Consider the following 26175-nt stretch of genomic DNA (forward strand, 5'->3'; position numbering starts at 1 on the left):
TTAAAATAATCCAAATTTAACCTAAATTTAGAGACTTTAATCAAATTTAGGGATTTTCCTTGCCCAGCATCCTTGCATCTTGCTTAATATTTTTTTGTTTACTCTTATCTGTGGCAAAAAATATACCTTCGCTTCCTTCTTTACTTCTCATCTACGTTTTTCTACTCCATATGCCCAAATGTAATTTTTATAGAATCAGTAGGTGCTTCTGAGATTATCTTGTCCAACTTGTAATCAGAGAAGAACCTTTTCTATAATTCATCCAATTCGTGGTTATACAGAGTCCTTTTGAAGACCACCTTCATTGGTAAAGAATTTTTAGCTTTAAAAGTCATATGATCATATATATTTTGAGCTGAAAGGGACCTTAGAGGCCACTGAGTACAACTCTCTCATTTTACAGAAGCAAGAACTGAGATGAATATTAAGTGACCTGACCTGAGTCCCACAGCTAGTCAGTATCTAAGGTGGGGTTCGAACCCAAGTCTGCTTGACTCAAGGTCCAGGGCCCTATCTACCATAACATAATGTCTCTCTGTTCAAAAGTGAAACGGGCTTCTGGTCCATTTTTAGATAGTTCTAATTGTTAAGAAGGTTTTCTTTATGTTGAACTGAAATCTAGCTCTCTGTAGCTAGCTTTGTACCTATGGATCCTGGTTCTGTCATTTAGTACCAAGCAGAACAATTGTAATTCTTCTTCCACATGACAGTCCTTCAGATAATTACTTGAAGATAGGAAGCTAAGTGATACTTGCAGTCAGAAAGATCTAAGAGCAAATTTGGCCTCAGACACCTCAGTTTGCCTCAATTTACAAATTTGTAAGGTGGGGATAATAATAGCATCCACCTCTCAGCATTGCTGTGAGGATCAGAGAAATATTTGTGAAGCACTTTGTAAAACTTAAAGTGACATACAAATTCATTGTTAGATAGCCCTCATACACTCCCCTTAATTATTATATTCATTGGGGTAACATCCCAAATTCTTTCAACTGATTTTATAAAAAAAATGTTCTTCCTGATTCTCTTACCGTCAGCTCTCCCTCCACTGAATGTGCTCTAGCTGGTCCACATCCTTACTAAAATGCGGTGCCCAGAACAGAATACTCTAGATATGATGTGAAAAAGTGGAAGACAGTGGAATGATCACCTCCTTCATTAGGGATTTGAAGCTTTTTATTAAGGTGGCCTAATACTGCATGCATGTGTATGTGTGTGTGCATGCATGTGTGTGCATGTGTATGCACGCACACATGTGTGCACATGTGTGCATGCATATTGATATGCTATTTCTCCCTGTTGATTCATATTCACCTTGAAGTTAGGTAAAAGGCCCAAATCATTTTGATACAAGTTATTTTCTAGCTGTGCTTTATTATGTCCAACTGATTTTTAAAAATTAAAATTCAGAATTTCATATTTCATAGGATGAAAGGATTTAGAGCAGAGAAAGAATTATTGACATCATTTAATCCTACCCCCTATTTTATAGTTGAAGAAACTCAGCTCCTTAGAGGTGAACTTATTTGCCCTGTGCTATACAACTGGAGTTTGAACCAAGGTCCTCTGATTTTAAATCCAGTTTTCCTACAATGCATCCCTCTTAAATTAGTAGTGATTGCAAAGAGCTCCATGAAGTTTCATGGTTTCATGAAGGTCAGTTCTTGTTGATCCAACTTTCCTTGTTTTAGCTCTTCATTTGTAAAATGAACTAGAGAAGGAAATGGCAAACTAGTCCAGGAATTTTGCCAGGAAAATCCCAAATGGGGTCATGAAGAGTCAGATACTACTGAAGTGACTGAACATCCGCAACAACAAAGGTGACAAGAATGCTGTAGAGTCCAAGGCTTCTTAAACTTCTTCTACTCATGAACCCTCCAGTACTTCTTGTGGATCGAGACCCACAGGTTAAGAAGCAAGTGTAGACCAGTATTATCATCAGACAGAAATGGATTCTTGCAGACCTTATATTGAATCAGAAAACCACAAATTAGCCTTGTCTGTGTTGTACTGTATTTTAATTTGTTAAATTTTTCCCAATTATATTTTAATTTGGTTCAGGCAGCAATCTGGAGTGTTATACTTCTGGGCCAGAGCATTGAGCTGAATTTATGAGGATAAATATATCCCTATGTCCCTGACCCTTGGGTTAAAAAAATCAGCTTCCCTACTACAGAATGGGAAGAGACGTGATTAGATAGCAATTTGTCTCAAAAAAAAAATCTGGGAATTTTAGAGAACTTCAAGCTCAGTGTGAGTTAATAATGTAATGTAATTTTAGTCTGTTAATAGAGCTATACATAGGTTTCAAGTGAAGAAAATACTCTGGTCAGAACACATTAAGGATATTGTTTGTTTCCGGGTGCTACATTTAGCAAGGATGTTGATTAGCTGGTGAATGGTAACTATAATAGTGAAGAGGCTTGCTTAGTACCATATGTGTAGCAGTCGAAAGAACTGGGGGTGTAAAACCTGGAGAAGAAAAGACTCAGGACATGAAGGTAGTCATGTAGAAGAGGGCTTAGACTTGAACTGTTGGACCCCAAAGAGATCTGGCAGAGCCAGGGTGATGGGTTCCTCTTCATCAGAAGTCTTCACATGGAAGCTGGATGTTGAATCGTTGAGTATATTAAGAGTTGAAACACCTTCTGGATATGTCTGTACCAGATCGATGCTAACATGCTCTCCAACTCTAGAATTCTGTGATTTTATTCAGGGGTACACATTAGATTAGATCAGGGGTCTTAGCCTTTTTAATATGTCCTGGACCCTTTTGGCAGTCTGGTAAAGCCTATGGACCCCTTCTTAGAATTATACTTTTAAATGGATAAAATAAGGTACATAGTATCATGAAGGAAATCAATTACAATTAAGATAATACTAATACAGTGTTTTGCAAACATTAAAGCACTAAATCAATGCTAGCCACTATTATCTTGAAATAAAGAGAGAACTTTTTCCCATTCAAATTCACAGACCTCTTGGGGTCATTCTGGATTCTGTTAAGAACTCCTGGTATCTCGCTGACCCAGAGGTCATCTGAGCTCCCTTCCAACTCTGGGATTAAGGGAAGTTTTGTCTTATGAGATTCAGCTTCTCATTTCATATTGTCAGCATCCTTTGGGATCCTGATTCTGTCATTTGTGTTAACCCTGTCTCCCAGATGTATGTTATTTGTAAATTTATCAAGAATGACATTTCCCCTTCAACTATCAATTTATAATTGATAAAAATGTTTAACAGAACTGGGCCAAGGAAAACTTGCTGGGGCTTTCCACTGAAGACCTCTCTCCAGGCTGACACTAATTCACTAATCATTACTCTCTGGGTCCAGTCATGAAACCAGTTCCCAATCTGAAGCATGTATTTTCATCAAGCCTCCATTGCCCCAACTTGTCCACAAGGGACATCATGAGAGAGTTTATTAACTTACTGACTTAAGTGTATGGGCTGACTGCAGCATGCCTTTAATCTAACAATCCGGTAGGGCAGAGGTGTCAAAGGGGAGAAAGGAAGGGAATAAGTTTTTACATAGCATCGACTATGTGCCAAACTCTGTGCTAAGCGTTTTATAAATATCTCATTTCATCTTCACAACAACCCTGTGAGGTAGATGCTGTTATTCTCCCCATTTTATAGTTGAGGAAACTGAGATATAAGTGGTTTGCCCAGGGTCACATAGCTGGTTAGAGTCTAAGGTGAGATTTGAATTAAGGTCTTCCTGACTATAGGCACAAGGTTCTATCTATTGTTCCACCTACCTATCTACATGATAGCTGGTTGAATGAGGCCCACAATACTCTCCTGTGTGACCAGAGCCAGATTAAAATGTAATTAGGAAATATTTAGCAATATAAATAAAAATATAATAAAACGAAGTTAATATGCAGCCCCCAGGAGTCCTTACTTACAGATTAGTGTCTTCCAACTCTATTTGATGGAGATAAGGAATAGACACAAACCTGTGATTTCATTGGTATAGGGAACTCCAAGGTGAGGAAACTCCTTCTACCAGTGGAGCTGGACACCTCTCTACAACTTATATTCCAAAAAATTTGCCTAGAACACAGAGAGGTTAAGTAATTTGCCCAGGCTCACGCAGTCAATGTATGTCAGAGGTGGGACTTAATCCTAGGTCTTCCTGGCTCAAAGACCAGTTCTCTCTTCATTATGCCACACTGCCTTTCCTGTAACACTATCAAAAAAGAAAATTCATTTAGTTTGGCATGACCTAGACAAATCCATGCTGACCCTTAGTGTTTATTGCTTCCCATTCTAAATGCTCACAATAATTCTCCTAATAATACTCAATTCAAATCAACAAACACTTTACACACATTTACTGTGTGTAAAGTGCTATGCTAGGTTGTGAGGATACAAATGCAAAAAAGAATAAAACGTTACTTGCATGCTTATAGGGACTTACATATGGGGAAAATAACATGCACTCACATAGGGATAGGGACTAGATCAGTAATTTCATTGGCATGATGACTTCTTTGCTGAGTAACTTTCCACTCCATTGCAAGTCAATACTTGTTCTTGACCATGGTCACAGAGCCAATGTGTTTCAGAAGTAGCCTTGAAGGCAAGTCTTCCTGGCTCCAAGGCCACCTCTTTATTTCCTATGCCATACAGCCTAACTTCCACTCCAAGACAGATATCTGCATCTTGGAAAGAATTATTGTTCTGGGGATTTCAGGTGAAATCTCCCTGGCCTTTGACAATCTAGGGAAGAGGGCACAAATATTGTGCCAAGCTTCTTTATGTTCTTCCTCTTTATCATATCATTCAGACATTCTATGTCCAGCTTCACTCTGGATTCGGATGAAGAATTTGTCCCCTTTTCACTTTATCCATGCATCCCTGCTAGCTGTCATCATGTATGCATCCTTCCTTTCTTGGCTAAGCTCCTTGAGAAGGTCTTCTACAATTGGTGCCTCTACTTCTTTTCCTTTCTCTCTCTTCTTAGCTCTCTGCAGCCTGGCTTCCAACCCCATTATTCAACCAAAATAGCTCTCTTCAAAGTTGCCAGTAATCTTTTAATTACTATATCCAATGGCCTTTTTTCAATCCTCATCCTTTTTGACCTCTCTGCAACCTTTGACACTATTGATCCCCCACTTCTCTTTGATATTCCCTTATCTCTAGGTTTTCATGATCCTGTTCCCTCCTGATTCTTTTCCTACCTGTCTGACTACTCCTTCCCCAGTATCCTTTGCTGGATCTTCATCCAGGCCACATCTAGCAACCAGAGGTGACCCCTAAGATTCTGTCTTGGGACCTCTTCTCCTTCTATACTATTTTGCTTGTTAATGTCTTCAGCTAACATGCATTTAATATTGTATCTATGCAAATGATCCTCAGATCTATTTATGCAGTCCTAACTTCTCTCCTAAACTCCAGCTTTGCATATTAGACATCTCAAAATGGATGTCTCATAGAGATTTTACATTCTAGATATCCAAAACCCTGCTGTCCTTCTATTATCCTCTTTAGTTTGACTCCTTGAGAAAACCTTCTACACTTAGTGTCTGCACTTCCTTTACACTTGTTGTCCTGTAAATCCTCTGTAATCTTACTTCTAATATCATCGTACTCTCTCCAGAATTATCAGTGATCTCTTAATTGCTGATTCTAATGACATTTCCTTAATCCTCAACCCTCTTGACTTCTGCAGTATTTGACATTATTGATGACTTTCTCTTCCAGGATCACCTCTTCTCTAGGTTTTCATGATACTTCTCTCTCCTAGTTTTCCTATTTGTCTGACTTTTCCTCAGATTCTTTTATTGCAACTTCACCCATATCATCCAAATTCACTGTGGGTATCTCCTGAGGTTCTGTCCTGGGTCCTTTTCTCTTTTCCCTCTATATTATCTCACCTAGTGAACTCATCAGCTACAATATGTTTATCATCTCTGTGCTGATGATTCTCAGATCTTTCTATCCAATTCTTGTTCTTCTCCTAAGGTACAATCTCACATTCCCACCTCTTGAACTGAAAACCTTGGAGGCATCTTAAACTCAGCTTGTCCAAAACAGTTCATTAGCTTTACCCTTCAATCTTCCTTTTTTCCCAACTTCTCTAAAGTTAAAGGCACCACCATCCTCCCAGTTCCTCAGGCTCCCAACCTCAGTGGCATCTTTGATTCATCACTCTTATATACTCTATATAGCCAACCTATTGCCAAGTCTTGTCCTTTCTACCTTTACAAATCTTTTGGGTGTGTCCCCTCTTCTTCACTTACATCTCTACCACCCTATCACTTCTTACCTGGACTCTTATCAAGTCTTTCTGCCTCAAGTCTCTCTTTCATTTTGAGTCATCTTTTACTTGGCCAACAAAAGTAATTTTAAAAAAATAGGTATGTTCCTTACATAATAAATTCCAGTGATTTCTTATTACTTTTAGGATTAAAAATAAAATACTCTGTTTGACTTTTAAAGTTCTTTATAACTTGTCTTCTTCCAACATTTCCAGTCTTCTTACACATTACTCCTCTCCATTCACACTACCATATTTCTACACTGGCCTACATGCTGCTCCTTCATGGAACATTTTGTCTCCATCTCTATACTTCTGTACTGGCTGTTCTCTGTCCCTAATGTCCCTCTTTTTTCTTGCTTCTGCCTCTTAGCTTCCCTGGCTTCCTTTAAGCTCATCTCATGTCCCAATTTCTCAAAGATGACTTGCTGTTAGGTTCTCCTAAGCTGCTAGTGCCTTCCTCAGTGAGATTTCCTTCCATCTACTCTGCATATTTCCTTTATGTACCTACCTATTAACATTTGTCTTTGCCATTAGAATATAAACTCATTTGGGGAAGGTATTATTTTTGTCTGTCTTTGTATCACCATCACTTAGCATAGTGCCTGCCACATAACATGTGCTTAATAAATGCTTCTTTACTGACCAACCTAGATCTGCAATATGTCTCCAAAGTAAACAACTACTGCATGTGAGAGCAATGTGGGAAGTCAACAAGCTACAGTTAGAACTTTAGATTTATTTTTTAAACAATTTTCAATTGTAGTGCTAAAGCAATAACAGGTACCAAAATAGTACACTGCTATTCTCTAGTTTAAAAAAAGGAGAGAGAGCAGGAAGATGAGATCTCACACAAGATGAGGGAGCTTGAAGCCATTGTGAGCTGAATTTGTATTGGGAATTACCGCAATGAGGAAATTGTGGATCCTTGTAAGTGTCTACATAGCTGCATTTGGTTTTAACTCATAATTGTCTAGACACTGTTAGCTAAGTGCATTACCATTATTTTTTCAGCACATCTTTATCGAACATGGGAGTGTGCTAACTGCTATTTGGGGAACAAAAATCACAAAGATTCTTTGAGTCATAGAATCTTAGACCTAACCCTTTTGGGGTCATTAGGTAACCTTAAAATCTGAGGGACCTTGCATACACCTAATCCAACTCCTGATTTTACAGTTGAGTATACAGGACTGAAGGGTTTAAATGATTAGCCGAGGTTACAAAACTAGGTATCAGAGATAATGTTATTAACCTAGATCTTCTGGTTTTCAATGCACTATTTTTTCTGCTATGCTTGATATACAAGAGGCAGTCCTATTGTCTGGCAAATTGCCACCTTTTTGGAGAACTGAAGCATATACATAAATAGCTTCAGTATAAGTGAATTGAAATCCTTGTAGCTTCCCCAATTTTTTTTTAACACTCATGTAACTAAATGTACAGCATAACAGGGGTAGAGAATTGACTAGGTTTTATTTTAGAGTGGGATAAATTAGGTACCTTTGCATTTAAGAGAAAGAATCAAATGACTCTGGCATTTGTGATGAGTGATATTTCACCTGAACCTTCTCAGGTGGTAGGATTTCAATTGGTAGAGATTTGAGGAGGCAGGAAAAGAAAGACATTCCTAATGGCAGGATGACTTGAATTATATTCTTGAAGCAGAAATTTCTGGAGACATGACAAATACATACAAGTACCCATGCCTTCTGTAATGACAACAATATATGATAGAATCCCATTTGTGTAAAATGTCTGAAAGGTGTATTTCAAAGCACCTCAGTTCTTGTTTTTGTTCTGTATTAACAACTCACATTTCTATAGTTCTTTAAGGTTTACAAAGTGCTCTCTTCACAACAACCCTGTGAGGTAGGTGGTGCATGTAGAATTCCTTCCATTTTACAGATTAGGAAACTGAGACTTAGAGATGTAAAATGACTTGTTCATGGTCAAATATTTAGTCTCAGAACCGTGATTTGAAATGAACTCTCCTGACTTCACAAGTCCTGTGTTCTTTTTCTTCTCTTAAAAAAGATTGATATCAATTTATTTGATATCTTTCGTTTTTTTAACATCACTTAGATTTCTCTCTGTAATCCCCCTTATTGCTCCTCTCAGAGAACCATGCTTTAGAACAAAGAATTAAAAAAAAAAATAAGAGGAAGAAGAGAAGAAAAAGATTCAACCAAACCTTTAATACATCGAAAAAATCTGAAGTTATATGCAATGGTCCATACCTGTAGAATTGCAAAAGAATGATATAAGGTATCTCCATGTATTTCTTCTTTGGGGCTTTGTTCTTCATAATTTCACAACTTTGATTTTTTTACTATTCTGTTCTTTCCATTTACATTGTTCTAGTCATTGTGTAGACTGTTTTCTTGGCTCTACTCACTTTGCAACTATTAATCTAAGTCTTTTCATGCTTCTGTGTATTCATCATGTGCATCATTCTTACAGCACAGTAATACTCCTGTACCTTCATGTAGTGTAACTTGTTTAACCATTCCCCAATTGATGGGCATTTGTGTAATTTGTTTCCAATTCTTTGCCACTACAAGAAGTACTACTATAAATATTTTAGTCTATGTGTAACCTTTCTTTTTGTCACTGGGTTATGTGTTTAGCAGTGCAGTCTCTGGGTTAAAGGTTATTGAAAATCTAGCCACTTTATTTGAATAATTTCAAAGTGCTTTCTCAAATGGTTATAGTAATCCACATCCATATCAGCAATGCCTTACTGCACTTGTCTTCTACGACCCTTCTTCCCCACCCCCAGATAACTATTCCTATCTTTTTATTTTTATCAACTTGTTGGGTATGAAATAAAACTTTAGCCTTGTTTTGATTTGCATTTCTCTTATCATGAGAGATTTGGAGCATGTGGTTTTTGATGTTTGGTTATAATAAGGTTTATTATGTTGTTATACTAATGTTGAACCACCTTTGTATCTCTGGCACTTATCTAGTTTGGTCATAATGAATGATTTCTTGGGGAGGGTGGGAATCCTATAGTCTGTTGGATTTTATTTAATTTTTTTGAATTGATATTCTTTAATGATAGTGGTCTATAGATCTCCTTCTGTGTTTTTCCTTTTCTAGTTTAAGTATTAAATCTCTCTCCAAAAGAAGTCTGGTAGAGTGATTTCTCAATTTTTGAGAATGATTTATTGTTCTTTAAAAGTTTGAGAGAATCCTTACATAAACCCATAAGGGCCAGAAATTTTTCCTCTTCTTTTTGTAGTTCCCTTGCAGCTAATTCTATTTCCTTTATGAGACTGAATTATTTAAGACATCAGTTCTTAACTTGGAATCTATAAATTTAAAACTATTTTGAGAAAGTGGCAGAGCAAGAAGTATAGCAAACTCTTTTATGGTGACAGGAATGTTGGCTCTAAAACATCTACAAGCAAAGTCTCAAAGAAAAACTAGATTTCCAGAAAGAGATGAAGCAAGAGTTTAAAAAAAGTTATTTTTTTTTTTTGGTAAATTAAATGAGAGTAATACAGGAAAAAAAACTGGAAAAAAAATTAGAGCTATAGGATAAAGAATTGAAAAGTGAATAAGTGACTTGGCATATGAAGTTTAAAACCTATCCCAAACAACAGACTCTCTGAAAATGACTATGTACCAAATAAAAGTTAATCATTCCATGAGACAAGAAGCAATAATAAAGCTGAAAAAAATAGCAAATTTAAGGCAATCCATAGCAGATCCAGTTGACTTGGGAAATAAATTGAGGAGAGATAATTTAAGAATTAATGGATTACCTGAAAGCTGTGACCAAAAAAAGAGCCTACTCATTATTTGTAATCATAATTTTCAAAGATTGCAATTTTTCTTAAATGATTAGTGTTTGAACTATTTTCCAGGTTGGTAGTTTTTCGTATACATTTTTTCTTCCATTTTTCAGTCCTTTGATTTTGTTCTAATATTTCTTGGCTCATTTCTTGGGTAAGGTTTACTACTTTCTCATCTAAGCAACTTATTCACCTTCCAGTTTCTGCCTTAAGGACCTTAATTTCCTTTCTTATCTCTTGCTTCATTTCTTCTAGGGATTAATGTAGTCTTTATGGAAATATTTTTCCTTTGAGTGTTTTCTTGCAGCTGTTATAGAGTTAGATATGGAAAGCGGTTGATAATGTGTGGCATTTTTAAAAAATTTGCTCCTTTCTCCATCTTTAATTCCTGAATTAGAGCTCTGAACTAGTGCCAGGATCTTCCCCCTCCTTTACTTTTGGGTGGAGTGGTTTACCATGCTGAATCTCACTCAGGGTTCTGCTGATGACTTCTACCTGCTGGGGCTATGCCTACCTGGATTAAATTTCAGAACATTAGATCCTTAGAGCCCTCTCTGGTATATCAAAATAGTATGTTAGGAACATCAGAACTGAGTGTGGGCTGTCTGAGTCTGAGCACTGAGGCACAAGGTAATACTAGGTCCTCTTCCCTCGGGCTTCCAAAAACTCATCCCTGGGACTTTTCTGATCTAATTGGGCTTGTCCTCAGATTAATCCTTTACTCTTACTGTCTCTGGACACCAAGTCTTGCAGGTTATAAACCTCTCCTTTCTGGTCTTTGGTCACCCCATCACTCCCTTTCCTATTTCTATGAACTTCTTTCTGACTTTAGTGCAGTTCCAGGGTAGAAGTTGTCACTGTAGTTTCTTGTTGGAATTCTTGATCATTATTCAGTTTAGGGGAAATTTAAAAGTTTTTCTATAATATGTGTAAAGGAGCTGGAGAACTGATCTATTCAGGTAGCCATTTTGTCAAGAAAGTACCTCCTGATTACTTTTTTTTAAAATTAGTAATAATTCTTCCCCATTCCAATTTAGCGTTTAATTCAAAATCTCTTCCAAGAATTCTAGTTGAATTTGTGCCCAAGCTATGTTTTTCTTTGAAACTTTGCTTGTAGTTGTTTTAGAGCCATTCTCTTTTTTTGAATTTGTGTCTTGAGTGTTCTTGTCACCATGAAAAGAATTAACTATACTGCTTTCTATTCTGCCATCTTCTCAAAATATTTTCATAAGTTCATGGACTTCTCTCCTTTCCAATTTATTTTACTTGTTATTTTTTCTTTTTCTGTACTTTTTTCTAAAAAAGATTTCTTTATCTTGTTCTTTTCACTAATTTCCTTCTGTTTCTCCATTCTGTGCTACTATGCTTTGCAATGTGGTCTGTAAATATACTTATTCATACTTCAATCTTTCTGTGTTTCTTAAGGAATTAAAATCTACTAAGTACCATATTTGAGTACTATGTTTTATCCAGACTCTGTTACTGCCTTTGTGGATCTTAATCTCTCACTTTTTTTTTTCTGTTCTTCACCTTTAGAAGTTTCCTTTCATAAGGGAAATAATGAGAATAGAGATATTGCTCCATAGTATGTCCCCACTCATTTGTTCCAGCGCCTCCCTTTGTCCCACCCTTTCCGTTATCATTCTCTTTTTGCTTTGTTATATTTCCTCTTTAAAACCATGTTTTCCTACCCTTCTTGGTGCCAGTTTTCCCCCCCCACCCCCAAAATTCTAATTTTCCTTCTCTTGAAGCAGAATGTTGTCTGTGGAGATACAACACTCTCTCAGATAAAGTGATCTCCCAGTACAACAAATTTCTGCATATTAAATTCATTGTAAGATCTCCCTCTCGCATTAAGAATACACCTTTTACCCCCAGGGTTGTCCTCTCTCATTGGGTTGAGACATTTCACTTCTCTCATTCCCTTATAGTTCTTCTTGTTGAAAGATTATAGGAATTATCTCCCTATTGTTGTTCACCCATATGTTTGTTTAGAGCATATCACTCATTTTATTCTATTGTCTACCTGCCTTCTCTCTTTTATGCACTCTCCAAATCTCATTTTAACCCAACAAAATACAGTGATTCATTTACAAGAAGCACTATAGGGTTTAGTCCCTGATGATGGAAGAAAAGGATGTGGATGAACTGGATGGCACAGTGTTTGAATATACATCATTATGGACATTAAAGCCTCCAAGATAGAGGACAAGAATTAGGGTCGAAAGTAGTATTGAAGTCTTTGGGAGAGGCGGGGAAGTGACTTAGAGGCTGAATGAGAAACTGAAATTTTTCATAGCAATTCATAGAGCTATAAGAATCTCGGTATAATCATATAGGTACATGGAATGAACCTCAAAAGAAGACAGGTTGCTGAATGATGGGTGCTTCCCCTGTCCTGGTTGCTGGAAGGCATGAGAGATTATATGGGGGAAATGAGAGCTTCCAGCACTGAGCATCCATAGCCCCCTCAGCTTTTAGTTTTTCTAGCTTCCTTCAAGGTCCAGCTTAAATCATATCTTCTACAGGAAACCTTTCCTGGTCCTCAGAACTGCCAGTGACTTCCCCTCTGAAACTTCTTCATCCATTCTGTATGTACTTGGTTGTTTACATCTTGATTCTCCATTAAAAAAGATGATCTTTGAGGACAGGTATTGTCTTTGTTTATCTCTGCATCCGTGGTACATAGTGTAGTGCCTTATAGATAGTGTCAACTGATCAATCACTGACTAATTATTTATAAAGAGACCATTATATGTCAGGTGCTGCGCAAGGTGCTAGCAATTCAAGTGCAAAGAGTGAAACAGTCTGTACTCTTAATTAGCTTACATTAGAATGGAGGAGATGAGTATATATACAGATATAAATAGGATAAATGTAAAGTGAATAAATAACAGATACATACAAAGCAGTTCAATACAACATTATTTGGGAAGCAAGGCACTTGCAGTTGGGGGATTAGAAAAGGTTTCATGCTAGAGATGGTTCCTGAGCTGAATCTTGATGAAATAAAGAGACTCTGAGAAAGGTTAGGAAGAAATGCGTTCCAGTTATGGAGGATGGCTAGTGCAAGTAAAGTAAGTGCTCAGTAAAGGTTTGTTGACGGAGTGACTGGAAAGGGTGGCAGGGGATGAAATGTCTCCTAAAGCATGAGGAATCCAATGTCACATGGTGATATAGAGGTGACTCTAGGTGTTCTCAAAGATGAGGGCAGCAGTACACAAGTTCTGGAATGTCATAACGAGCTAGAAAAGTTTGAAGGATAATTCAGATGATAAGTTGTCTTTTAAGGATCAGCTTAAATTCAGAATTCAAAGGGACTCATCACCAGAAGGCTGGCCCACAGCATAATGTGTCTCCATAACATCTCTCCCATCTGCACCCTTCTCTCCATTCTTACAGTTTAGGCCTTTATTACCTGGGATGTAGCCTACCAAAAGGTTTCCCTACCTTATTTCTTCCTAGTTCAGTCTATAATACATACAGCTGTCAAACTATATTTTTTGAAGTGTGACATTTCCCTATTTGATGAACTACTGTGGCTCCCTATTACCTCTGGGGATAAAATATAATCTCCTTCATTTTTATTTAAAGTTTTTTTATGACCTACTACATCCTGCTTCCACTGTTACTACATGGTATCCCCCTTCACATATATATTATCCCCTCACACAGGCCTTCTTACTGGTCCTTAGACATAGCACTGCATCCTTACTTTGTACTGGCTATCCCCACACGTAGAATGCCCTTTCTCCTTACCTCTGTGCCTTAGAATCCCCAATTTCCTTAAAAGTTCAGCTCACACACCACCATCTCCCCAGATGTTGATGCCATCCTTTCCCCCTATATAACCTTTATTCCATTTTGTATCTACCTACTTACTGTCTCTTCCAACTAGATTGTAAGCTTATTGTGGACAGACTATTATACTTTTGACTTTGTATCCACAGAACTTAGGATAGTGCCTGACGCATAGTAGGAGCTTAATAAGTGTTGATTGATTAATTTGATTATCTAGAGGATTTGTGATACAGCATTAGTGAAACTTTTTCTGTAATATGAGCAAAATTGGTAGCACCAATATTTACAGCTTCTTACAGGAATAGAACATTACAATCATGAAGGTTGCCTTGATGTTCTTGGTTATTAAAAAGAATCCTTTTGTTTGGGAGTTTGGTGCAGGGCTTGTTGGCAGTTGGCTTACATTTGTGACCAAGGAAGAAAGAACATTTGAGGGCTAGCTAACTGCTTGAAAGAGAAAAAAAGAATCTGGGCAAACGAAGACAGGTTTGTTCCTGTTTTTAAAGTTCCTCTTTAAGGGCATAACAAAAGCCCAGCAAAAGGCATTTTTCAGTTACATTCCCTGTTGTGTAGACATTTAAATTTGTATCACTTTGACACACTAGAGAAAATGAAGATCCAAAAATTCTAAAAAAAGATAAATGAATGTTTAGTCCAAATCAAAATAATTATTTCAATATAGCCAGATAGTTTCTTTGATGGAGGAGAATTCTAAGCTATTTAAAAATTTCCCCAGTGAATGTAAATGAAATTAACTCTTCAGTGGAAGGCAGAATAATAGAAAGTGGGAATGGTGATTAATATTCTAGGTGCGATGATAATTTATTTGGAACTTTATATTATCTTCTTTCTAAAGCTTACAAATCATTTAAATATTTAAATACTATCCTTGCAAGATAAGTGGCAAATCCCAATCTCTGCATTTGCAGGTAGAGAACCTGAAACAGGAATGTAGTAAATTTCTCTTGGTTGACATTATTAAAAAGAACACTGGACTAAAACCAGGGTCCTAGCTTCCTCTCACATACCTTGCCAAACATGACTTCCTCTTACGCTAATCTGACTTTTGCTGCTTATTTTTCTTCATGGCTTTGTAAACTGGGTCATTGCAGTGTAGTAGGGGACCTAAAGATTTGCTTCTGTAACATACTGGCTGTAAAGATTATGGAGGAGTTTGTAGGAGGAGGGGCGCAGAGAACAGGGAAAAGGAGCCTTCAGGATGAATAGTGTGGCGAGGTGCAAGGGTTCATTGTTTAGGACAGTCCCACAGGATATTTGTCCCAGATCAGTGGGAGTGAGCACAATCCCCAAACTGAAAGAAATGACCTTAATTATGGCCTAGCATTCAGCCTAGGTTGTAAAATGAGCCTGGATTACGTCAAAGAGCCTGGGGAAAGTCATGGGAACTGTGTCATGGAGAAAATGCCAAAGCTGTTCCATTTAAAGAAGGAGTAGAGAGCTGGGGGAGACAGACCTTAAGAAAGCATGGGAAATGGAATGTTTTTGCAATGATCCCTGGTGACATTGTATTGTAAATATTTTCTCAGGTCTGATTTTTTTTCCAACTCTTTTCCTCTCATTTTCTTTCTTTGTTTTACAGTGGATGGAACTGAGGTTCAACACTCTAGCAAAATGCCCACACTGCAAAAAAATGTAAGTTCTTTACCACTGGAAGAAAATGGAAATGAAATGCCAGACCAATTGGAGGAGCTCAGAATTGTCACTTTAGGGAGATACTGACTACAGAGAGATGGGAGGATATCCCTAGTGCTTTTTCAAATCTAGAAAAACTTGCAGGAATATACTTTTATACTTAATGTGTTCTGAATTGAATTTTAAGTGATTTGATTTGATCATCGTTCTCTGAGGGTGTTATCAATTTCAGTGAAAAAAAAGAATTTAAATAATCTACAGTAACCTAGTTGAGACTTTTTCAGTAATCTTGGAGATTTGCCATATTTTGAAATAAGCCAGGGTTCATCCTGAAATGTGCTAGGTTTTGGGAGAAGAGCAAAGTTGGTTTATGAAGTATTCTATAGAGCATTGCTAGTTTCTGTTCCCTTTGCCCTCTTTCATATTTATGATGTCATTTTGAGATAAAGACGTTATGTAGGTTGTACATGTATGTAGCAAAACTTATAAGTTGCTTTTTCTTGTGAAATTACCAACCATCATATCTTGGGAATGGATATCAAACAAGCAAGCAGCTAGCATTTTTAAGTGCCTACTGTGTATTAAAAGTGGGAAACACAAAGACAAAAATAAAAGTCTCACCCTTCAAGGAGCTTATATTCTACCAGACTAGACAATTTCTGAATACATACATATGTACAAAGAAATGCAAAGCAAGTGTGGGTGAGGGGGCACTAGAAGCTGGAGGGATCCAGAAAGATTTTGTATTATAGGTATCACTTGAGCAGAGATTTGAAGGAAACAAGGGAATTTAAGAGTCAGAAGTGAGGTGAGAAGACCTCCTGTGATGGAGAACTCACTCCTTTTAGAGTTATTTCATTCTACCTGTGGATAGCTCTAACTGTACACATTTTCTTTTATTTACATACATAGTGTCTATACATCTTCTACACATTGTTGATTGGTTCCACCCTTTGGAACCAAAGGAAAATAAGTCTAATCTCCCTTCCACGGGGAATCCCTTCACATATATGTAGATTGCTAGTATGACGTCGTCCCTTACAAATTCTTCCCTTTCTCAGATTTCAGTGAACAATGTTATAATGGTTTTTCTAAGAAACAACTGCCAATACCACCACAACAGTAATGATGCAAATATTATCTCATTTGATCCTCTCAATGACCCTGGGAGGTAGGTGCTAATATCATTCCCCAATTTGCAGTTGAGGAAATTAAAGAAAACAGAGGTTAAGTGACCTATCCAAGGTCATACAAGCTAACAAATATCTGAGGTTGGATTTGAATTTGGGTCTTTCTGATTCCAAGTTCAGCATTCTATCTGCTTATACCAGTGGTGTCAAACTGAAATAAAAATGATTTATCTATACATAAGGATCACTGCAGTCTGCTTATTGACTTAGTTTTAAAATGTAATGTTATCTATGTTGTATTTCATTTTTATTTATTTTGCTATTTCCCAGTTATAGTTTAATCTGTTTCAAGTCACATTTGGGGATGTTTCCATCCATGTGTTTGATGTCTCTCCACTACACCACCTACCCTTCCATTTCCTCAATACTGATTCTCTCCATAATCCCTTGATTCTCTTCTGTCTCTAACACTGTGTTTTCAAAGGTCAAGAATGACCTTTTCATTATCAAATACAGTGACATTTCTCCAATACTTATTCTTCTTAATTTTTCTTAGCAGGCTTTGACACTATTGTCTATAATGCCCTCCTCACCTGCTTCTCCCTTTTGATTTGTTGATTCTTTTTCTCCTTTTACCTGACTGATAATTCTCTTCCCCCTTTAGCTAGCCACTGAAAGAGCACTGGATTTGGAGTCAGAGTATCTGGGTTCATATCCCAACTGTGGCATTTCCTGTATGACCTTGAGCTAGTCATTTTACCTTTGTTGGATTCGATTTCGTTATCCATAAAATGAAGGAATTGGACTGGGTGTTTTGGAAAGTCCTTTCCAGTTTGGAGTGGGTAGTCCTGTGATTGTCTTATATAAAAATGTGTCTAGTCCACAAAATTCAGTCTTTATCCTCCTGCTTTCCTGTCTCTCTTCTTTCTCCCTACAAGATGACTTACCTTACTACTCAAATACCCCAGTGCAGCTTATCTGTATGTGAAATGTCAGGTTACTATGAGAGAACATGAGATGATTATACACAATAGACAAACGTAATGCGAATTAATTTGGATGCAGCAGACTGTATATCTCTGTATCTATTCCACATATGTGAATCAAGCACCTTGTCCCCCAAACTTTATTGTCCCTATATAATTCCTAGTAATTTCTGGGTCAGGGAATGAATTCTCTTTATCTAGCTGACTTCAGATTTGAACATGTAGGTTTAGTAATCATCCATAGTCATTACATCTCAGTTTCCTCATTTCTAAATTAAGCAACTTGCCCCAATGGCCCCCGATATTCCATCTATCCCTCAGACTGTGGTTGGGTGATTTATCATGATGAAGAATGTTTTTAGATAACATCTCAAAGCTCAGTGTAGAATCACAGGACCTTAGAGTGAGGAAGGATGCCAAAGTTCACCTAATACCCCATGTAACTGAGCAGGAATCTCTCCTTCCCAGCAAGTAGTCATACAGCTTCCTCTTCAAGTCTTCCATTTAAGGGAAATGCTCTGCTTTCAGAGGCAGCTTATTCCACTTTAAGAGTGCTTTCTTAAGGTTTTTTACCCCCTCATACTGTCTGAGATCTGCCTCTCCACAACTTCCATCCATTGTCTTTAGTGCTGCCCCTCATGCCATTCTCACATTACTGCCCTTCAAACATTTCTATAGTTATGATTCTTGCCATTCCCCTTCATCATGTATACATATATACACACACAGATGTATATATATACACACACACAGAGATATATATATATATATATATATATAATATATATACAAGGTATATATACCCACATATGTGTATGTATGTACGTACACACACACACAAACACATACATCTTATCCTAGAAGCATGCAGGTGGTACAGTGGACAAAGCACTGAAGTCAGACTTGAGTTCAAATCCAGCCTCATTACTTACTAGCTGTTGACCCCCAGTAAATCACTTAACCACTGTCTGCCTCAGTTTTATTATTGTAAAATGGGAATAATAATAACCCCTATTCTCCAGGATTGTTGTGAGCATCAAATGAGATATTTGTAAATCACTGTGTGACTCTTCAACTGTTATATAAATGCTAGTTGTTATTGTTGCTCACAGTAACTATTAGTTATTCATTGTATCAGTCAATCTTCATATAATATATTCTCTACTATCTTGAAAGACATTCCACCTTGTCATCATCCTTCCTAAAATGTCGTGTGTAAACTGAGCAAAAAGCCCCAAATGTGACCTTGAAAGTACAGCAGGACTATTACCGCTGTCATTCGGAAGGTTATCTATTGGTGATAAATAACAAATGACTTTTTTTCCTTATGATCCCTGGTGCAGAACTTAACCAGTGTTGAATTGCTTATTGCTATGTGACAATAATGGATTTGACCTAATGTTAGGTCGCTAATAGAACCACTAAAACTCTTAAGAAAAAAAGGCTTGGGGGTGGAGCCAAGATGGTGGAGTAGAAGGATGTATATACTCTAGCGCTTCCCCCACAACCCACAAAATACCTGTAAAAAATGACTCTCAATAAATTCTAGAGCAGCAGAAGCCACGGAAAAACAGCAAAAGAGGTTTCCAGCCAAAGGTAACCTGGAAGGCCTCACAGGATGCTGAGCAGAGCAGAGCACAGCCCTGGCCAAGCAGCGCTGGGAGGAACAGGACCTGAACAGACCTCCAGGGCAAAATTCCCAGCAGGGAGAGTCCCAGATGCCTCAACCCACAAGTGACAAAGAAAGCTCCAAAGGTCAGCGTGGGAGGGCTTTCCTAGCAGGGTGGGAAGGGAATGGGGTTCTTGACAGCAGTAACAACAGGAGCAGACTGCAGGCAGCTATGGTGGCCAGGAAACAACCTGAGTCCATTGTCCAGACAGTTCAGCTTAAAGCCTCTGGAGTTAGGGAGCAGCTGATCTAAACCTCAGCCCTCAGTGACAGCCCCACCCCCACCCAAAGCCCCGGGAGGAATCCAGCAGCTGAGTCTAATCTCAGCCTTGAACATGATACTGGGGAGAGAAGGAGCAATAGGACCATCCTCTTGACAAAGGATTCAGAAGTCAAGTAACTGGCTGGGAAAATGTCCAAAAAAGGGGAAAAAAATAAGACCATAGAAGGTTACTTTCTTGGTGAAGAGATGTCTCCTCCCATCCTTCCAGATGAGGAAAAACAAGGCATACTATCAGAGGAAGTCAAGGTCCCTGCCTCCAGGGCCTCCAAAGTGAATTTAAACTGGACAATAGAAGAGCTTGAAAAGCAAGTTAGCAGCTTGCTAAAGGAGAATCAAAAAAATGCTGAGGGAAATAACACCTTTAAAAAGAGGCCAAATTTCAATTGGAAAAAGAGGTCCAGAAAGCCTGAGTTCAGGGAAGCTAATGACTATGACATAAACCAAACAGCTAAAAAACAAAGCCAAAAGTTTGAACAAATAGAAGATAATGTGAAACATCTCATTGGAAAAACAACTAACCTGGAAAATAGATCCAGGAGAGACAATTTAAAAATTGTGGGACTACCTGAAAGACATGATCAAAAAAGGGCCTAGACGTTATCTTCCATGAATTTATCAAGGAAAACTGTCCTGAAGTTCTAGAACCAGAGGGCAAAATAAATTTTGAAAGAATCCACCAATCACCTCCTGAAAGAGACCTGAAGAGAGAAACTCCTAAGAATATTGTGGCCATATTTCAGAGTTCCCAAGTCAAAGAGAAAATACTGCAAGCAGCTAAAAAGGAACATTTCAAGTATTGTGGAAATACAATCAGGATAACACAGGATCTGGCAGCTTCAACATTAAGGGATAGAAGGACTTGGAACAGAATATTACAGAAGTCAAAGGAATTGAGTTTAAACCAAGAATCACCTACCCAGCAAAACTGAGTATAATACTTCAAGGGAATAAATGGTCATTCAATGATATAGAGGACTTTCAAGCATTCATGATGAAAAAGACCAGAACTGAAGAAAAAAATTGACTTTCAAACACAAGAATCAAGAGAAGCATGAAAAGGTAAACAGGAAAGAGAATTCATAAAAGACTTTCTAAAGCTGAACTGTTTACGTTCCTACATGGAAAGAAAATATTTGTAACTTTTAAGGCTTTTCTCAGTATTTGGGTAGGTGGAAGGATTGTACACACACACACACACACACACACACACACACACACACACACACAGACAGAGAGTACAGGTTGAGTTGAATCAGAAGAGATGATATCCCCCAAAAAACAAAAATAAAATAAAAATTAAGGGGTGAGGGAGGAAAATACTGGGAGGAGAAAGGGAGAAATGGAATGGGGCAGACTATAACTCACAAAAGAGATAAGAAAAATCTTGTTCAATGGAGGAGAAAAAGGAGAAGGGGAGAGGGGAAAAGTGAAGCTACTCTCTCCACATATGACTTAAGGAGGGAATAATATGCTCACTAAATTTGGTATGAAAATCTCTTACACTACAGGAAAGTAGGGGACAAGGCAACAAGTAGGGTGAGAGGAATGATAGAAGGGATGACAAATGGGAGAAGGGAGTAACTAGAAATAAACACTTTTGGGAAGGGATAGGGTCAAATGAGGGAATAAGAAAACAAGGGGGAATAGTGTAGGATGGAGAGCAATATACTTAGTATTACACAACATGATTATTATGGAAGTCTTTTGCAAAATGACACATATTTAGTCTGTATTGAATTGTTTGCCTTCTCAATGGAAATGGGGAGGGAGGGAGGGAGAGAAGTTGGAATTCAAAGTGTTAGAAATGAATGTTGAGAATCATTATTGCATATAACTGGGAAATAAGAAACACAGGTAATGGGGTATAGAAATTTATCTTGCCCTACAAGAAAAGAGAGAAGATGGGGATAAGGGAAGGGTGGGGTGTGACAGAAGGTAGGGTATATTGAGGGAAGGGGTAATCAGAATGGAAGGTATTAGGGGGTAGGGGAGGGGAAAGATGGGGAGAAAAATTGGACATGTTACAAAGTGATGTAAAAGCAATTAGTATTAAAACAATTGGCTGAATTAATTACTGAGACTAAATCAGAGACATCTTTAGTTTGGGGAAAAGAATTTTAGTCTGTTTCCTAGAGGCAGGTACCCTGGGGAAAATTTGGCATTGATTTTATGATTGTTGTTTAATCAGGAACTGGAACATGTATAGAAAGGCATGTAAGCCACTTAAGACTTACTCAAAAGATGTTTCTTAGCCAATGTGAAATTATAGTCATATCTGAAATCTGGTTATTGCAACTTGCTATTTTAAGATTCTATGGGACTATTAGCTGTTCTTCTAAGTCTAACTCCAGGTATGGATAGCAACAAAGGCAGTCTGAGCCTCCAATCCATCAGTAAGCCTGTGAGATCCTGGTATGAACTGCAAAAGGTGATATCATGGGAAGGGTGGGAGAGCGACTGTTCAGCCTGGGCTGAGGTAGGATTCTCCTGACTCAATTTCCCCACTGACACCTGGCTGACTTTAAGCCTCACTGAATGCAAGTTGACAGTCTGCTCCTGCCTGGAATTGACATGAAGTTGGGGAAATATTGTTTCCCTGCAATGTCCCTACTCTTAGTGGCAATTTCCTATAGTCAAAAAGTTTGTAAGCTTAATACCAGATTCATTAAATTATATATTGTTTGTAGGGGAACATTCGATGTTAAGTCTAAAATTAAGCTATTAGGTTTAGGACTTTAGACCAACAACGAGTTAGGTCCTTTAATTCTTAGTAATCGTGTGGAGACAATTAGGTCAAGGGCTTGTGAAGTTAGCATACATAATTATTATTTGTGTCTCAACTGGTTAATGTTAAAAAAAAAAAAATTCGTTTGTGGTCTAAATTGTAAATGCTTTAAAATAAGTATCACCTGACCAAAAGTTGGAATTGTTTTATGTGATATGAACTGTGTCACAAATGAAAAATAAATAAATAAAGAAAAGAAAAAAAGGCTTATTTTGATCTCAGTTCTATTTCTTTGGTGAAGTAAAATCTTTGAGAAGGATCAGTATCTGCTTATGGCTTTATAGTTTTAAATAACCAGAGTGACATACAAACAAACACAGACTAATAATAATTTAAGCAAAGAGTTTGATATTTCAAAAAAATTCTTCCATATGTATTCATAAAGTCATTCCTTTTTTCCTCTACAACAGTATGCTGGCATGGTTTTGATTATTTCTTAAAGACAATGTCTTTGTTTTGCCAATTATTTCTAAAAAGTCATTAATAAGCCCTGGCTAGCCAGTTAATGTTTAAGTAATAATCACAACTGAACTCAGAGAAGCTTGGGGTGTTGTAATACCTTGCAGAGAAAAGCCAGTGGGATGAAAAGTACTTAAATATTTGACACCATTTCAAAAAAAAACGCTTATAGCATTCTAATCACATGCTAACCATGTGAGAATAGGCTTGTGTTCTTGATTCATTTGAGCAAGATTTTGTTCATATCATATGATTATTCATTGCTGGTATGAATATTTCTCTAGTGGATCTTCTAAAATTTTAGAACAAGACAGTATACAAATGAAGAAAATACACATTTTTCATCAGAATCCTCTTTCTTCAAAGTCAAATTGAAAACATAGTGAAATTATTTTTAGGATCCCAGAGAAACAGTCATCTCCATACTTTTCAAAATCCTCATAATGCCAAACACAGTGTTACATAAATAAGGAGCATTCATTTCACAAAATCACATTATGTGAGAGAAGTATTGAAGAAAAACTTCAATAGTAATCAGAATCCAAGCATTTCTAGATTAGAGCAAGAAATATCCAAACTGACTGAGTGCCCCCATGCCCTTGGATATATCACCACACAGAACAATTTCAAAATGTGATAAAACATCATTATATAACTGAGAGTAAGGTAAAGATTAACATTTTTCTTCTTGAACAGAAAAATAATCACTTAATCTTTTGGTCATGCCCTTAAAAAATCATTTTCTTAAAATCACTCAGTTCCTCTATGACTAATCCCTTCATGAGTTCTTCCTGGACAGCTGGTCACAGGTGACCTAAAGTAATTAAATACTCATTTCTTTTCTTTTCTTTTCTTTTCCTTTCTTTTCTTTCCTTTTCTTTCTTTCTTTTTTTTTGGTGGATGATTATTCTTATTCCCTTCAGAGTCTACTCCTCTTATGTGGATCAATCAAGGGTCCCCTTGGTCTTGGTCTCAACGGGTCACAAGCCCTCACTGCTTCAAAGGAGACGTGTTTCCAAAATTACTTAAAGAGAGGAGAGCAGGACATCATTTCAGAAATTGATATAGGTTATTAAGGATTTCTCTTAAAAATTTATCCAAAGGCTTCAGACTAGGATAATTTAAAATGCTTTCTTAATATTTTTAAAAGGTTGTGGGAGGAGAAGACTTTGATTCCTTGGAAGGAACCTCAGCACCCATCCAGTCTAGAGGAATCCCCATAATAATGTACCTGACAAATGATCCTCTAACCTCTACTTTTAAGTTCTTCAAAGAGACAGCTCCATCCCTCCTTGAAGCAGCCCATTCTACTTTGGGATGGTTCTGAATTTTAGGAAGTTTTTCATAACTTTGGGCTCAAATTTGTTTCTTCATAACTTCCACTTTTTGCTCCTAGTTCTGAACTCTGAGGCCCAATGGAACAAGTCTAATAACTTTTCCACATGTTGTAGTTCACTTATGTAGAACTCTTCATGACCCCATGGACACTATGGGGTCCATGGGCTTTTCTTGGCAAAGATACTTATGTGGTTTGCTACTTCCTTCTCCAGTGGATTAAGGCAAACAGGGTCACACAGCTAGTAAGCATCTGAGGCCTTCCTGATTCCAGGCCTAGCCTCTTTCTTCACATGACAATCCTTCAAATACTTTAAAATAAGGATCATGTTCCCATGGAGCCTTCTCTTCTCTAGACTAAACATGACTTGTACTTTCAGCTAATCAGCATGATGTGAATGCCAGGTCCTTAACCATCTTGATTCCCTTCTTTAGGTCACTCTTCAGCTTATTAATGTCCTCGAACTGCAGTTCTCAGTTCTACACACAATATTCCAGAAGAGGTCTAATGAGGACATAATACTGTCAAGCTTCCATGTAATAGAGATTTTGCCCAGGGTTACATAGCTAATAAGTGTCCAAGATCAATCTTCCAGACTCCAGGCTTAAAGCTCTGTCCACTGCACCCCCTAGCTGACTCTTAGATTAAGCCCAGTGTTTTAGCTTGTTGAGATTCTTTTGGATCCTATCATGCTTTGTGTAGCTCTCACAGCTTTTTGTTTTCTGTAAATTCAATAAGCATGACATTGTGACTTTTTTAAAATCACCAATAAAAACGATAAGAAGCACAGAGTCTCTGAGGTACTTCACTGGAGAGCTCTTACCAAGTTGACTGACATTGAACCATTAAAAACTTACTCTCTGAGTTCAGTTGTCTAGCCAGTTCTGAATCAATATTGTTATTTTCTTGTTTAATCTACATCTCTTCATCTTCTCTAGTATGAGATAATTTATCAGAAACCTTGATAATATTTGATACACTCTATCCATAGCATAATCATTACCTATTAATTTACTAATCCTGTCAAAAAAAGAAATGAGATCTCACATGACTTGTCTGTCCTTCATGGGACGGAATAAGTATTTACATAGTAAGTGACTGAGGTTGAATTTGAACTCAGAACTTTTTGACAACAGGCCACTGTGCTGCTTAGCTGCTTATGTAATAAAACCATGTTGGCTCTTTGTAATCACTGTTTTACTTTCTAGAGCACTTTAATGACTTTTCCAGGAATAAAAGACAAGTTCCCTGGCTTATGGTTTTTAGACTACATTATTTCCATTTTTTAAAACTGAGGCAACATTTGTCCTTTTGCTATCTCCTGGCACCTTCCGCACTTTAAATAATCTTTCAAATGTCACTAAGATTGACTCAGCATTTACAGCTACCCATTCCCAAGTACCTTAAGAAGCTGGATCTTTCAACCTTGTTAAAGTTGTTGATAATTTCAAGAACATTTTTAGTTGAATCTCTGGGATTTTCTAAATATAACATATCTTCTGCAAAGAGTGATTGTTTTGCTTCCTCATTGCCTATTCTAATTCCTTTTATTCCTTTTTCTTCTATTATTGCTAGTACTTCTAATACAATATTAAATAACAGGGGTGATAATGGGCCCTCTTACTTCACCTTGATTGTTGTGGGAAGCTTTTCTCCATTGTTGATAATACTTACTGATGGTTTTAGATAAATATTGCTTATCATTTTAAAGTAAGCTTCATTTATTCCTATGCTCTCTAGTGTTTTTGACAGGAATGGGTGCTATATTTTGTCAAAGGCTTTTTCTGCATCTATTGAGATAATCATATGAGTTCTACTGGTTTTGTTATTGAGATAGTCAATTATGCTTATAGTTTCCCTAACATTGAACAAGTCCTGCATTCCTGGCATAAAATCCTACCTTGTTATAATGTATGATCTTTGCTATAATCTCTTTGCTAGTATTTTATTTAAAAATTTTGCATCAATATTCATTAAGGAAATTGATCTGTAATTTTCTTTC

The 26175-nt window shown here is 37.3% G+C and overlaps 1 protein-coding gene and 1 long non-coding RNA gene across 2 annotated transcripts in view; one reads left to right on the forward strand and one right to left on the reverse strand.

The window, feature by feature from the left end:
- PIP4P2 (phosphatidylinositol-4,5-bisphosphate 4-phosphatase 2) overlaps positions 1-26175 on the forward strand; it is a 75152-nt gene that overhangs the window by 38324 nt on the left and 10653 nt on the right. The window contains exon 5 of the mRNA XM_072603602.1: positions 15473-15525. Within this exon, the coding sequence (XP_072459703.1) occupies positions 15473-15525 (53 nt within the window). The remainder of the gene's footprint in view (positions 1-15472; positions 15526-26175) is intronic.
- Positions 18465-26175, reverse strand: part of LOC140500739 (uncharacterized) — a 48623-nt gene continuing 40912 nt past the window's right edge. Inside the window, exon 5 of the long non-coding RNA XR_011965854.1 lies at positions 18465-23861. This is a non-coding gene — a long non-coding RNA (uncharacterized lncRNA). The remainder of the gene's footprint in view (positions 23862-26175) is intronic.

Source organism: Notamacropus eugenii, chromosome 4, assembly GCF_028372415.1.
Source record: "Notamacropus eugenii isolate mMacEug1 chromosome 4, mMacEug1.pri_v2, whole genome shotgun sequence".
In the NCBI taxonomy this organism is placed as follows: domain Eukaryota; kingdom Metazoa; phylum Chordata; class Mammalia; order Diprotodontia; family Macropodidae; genus Notamacropus; species Notamacropus eugenii.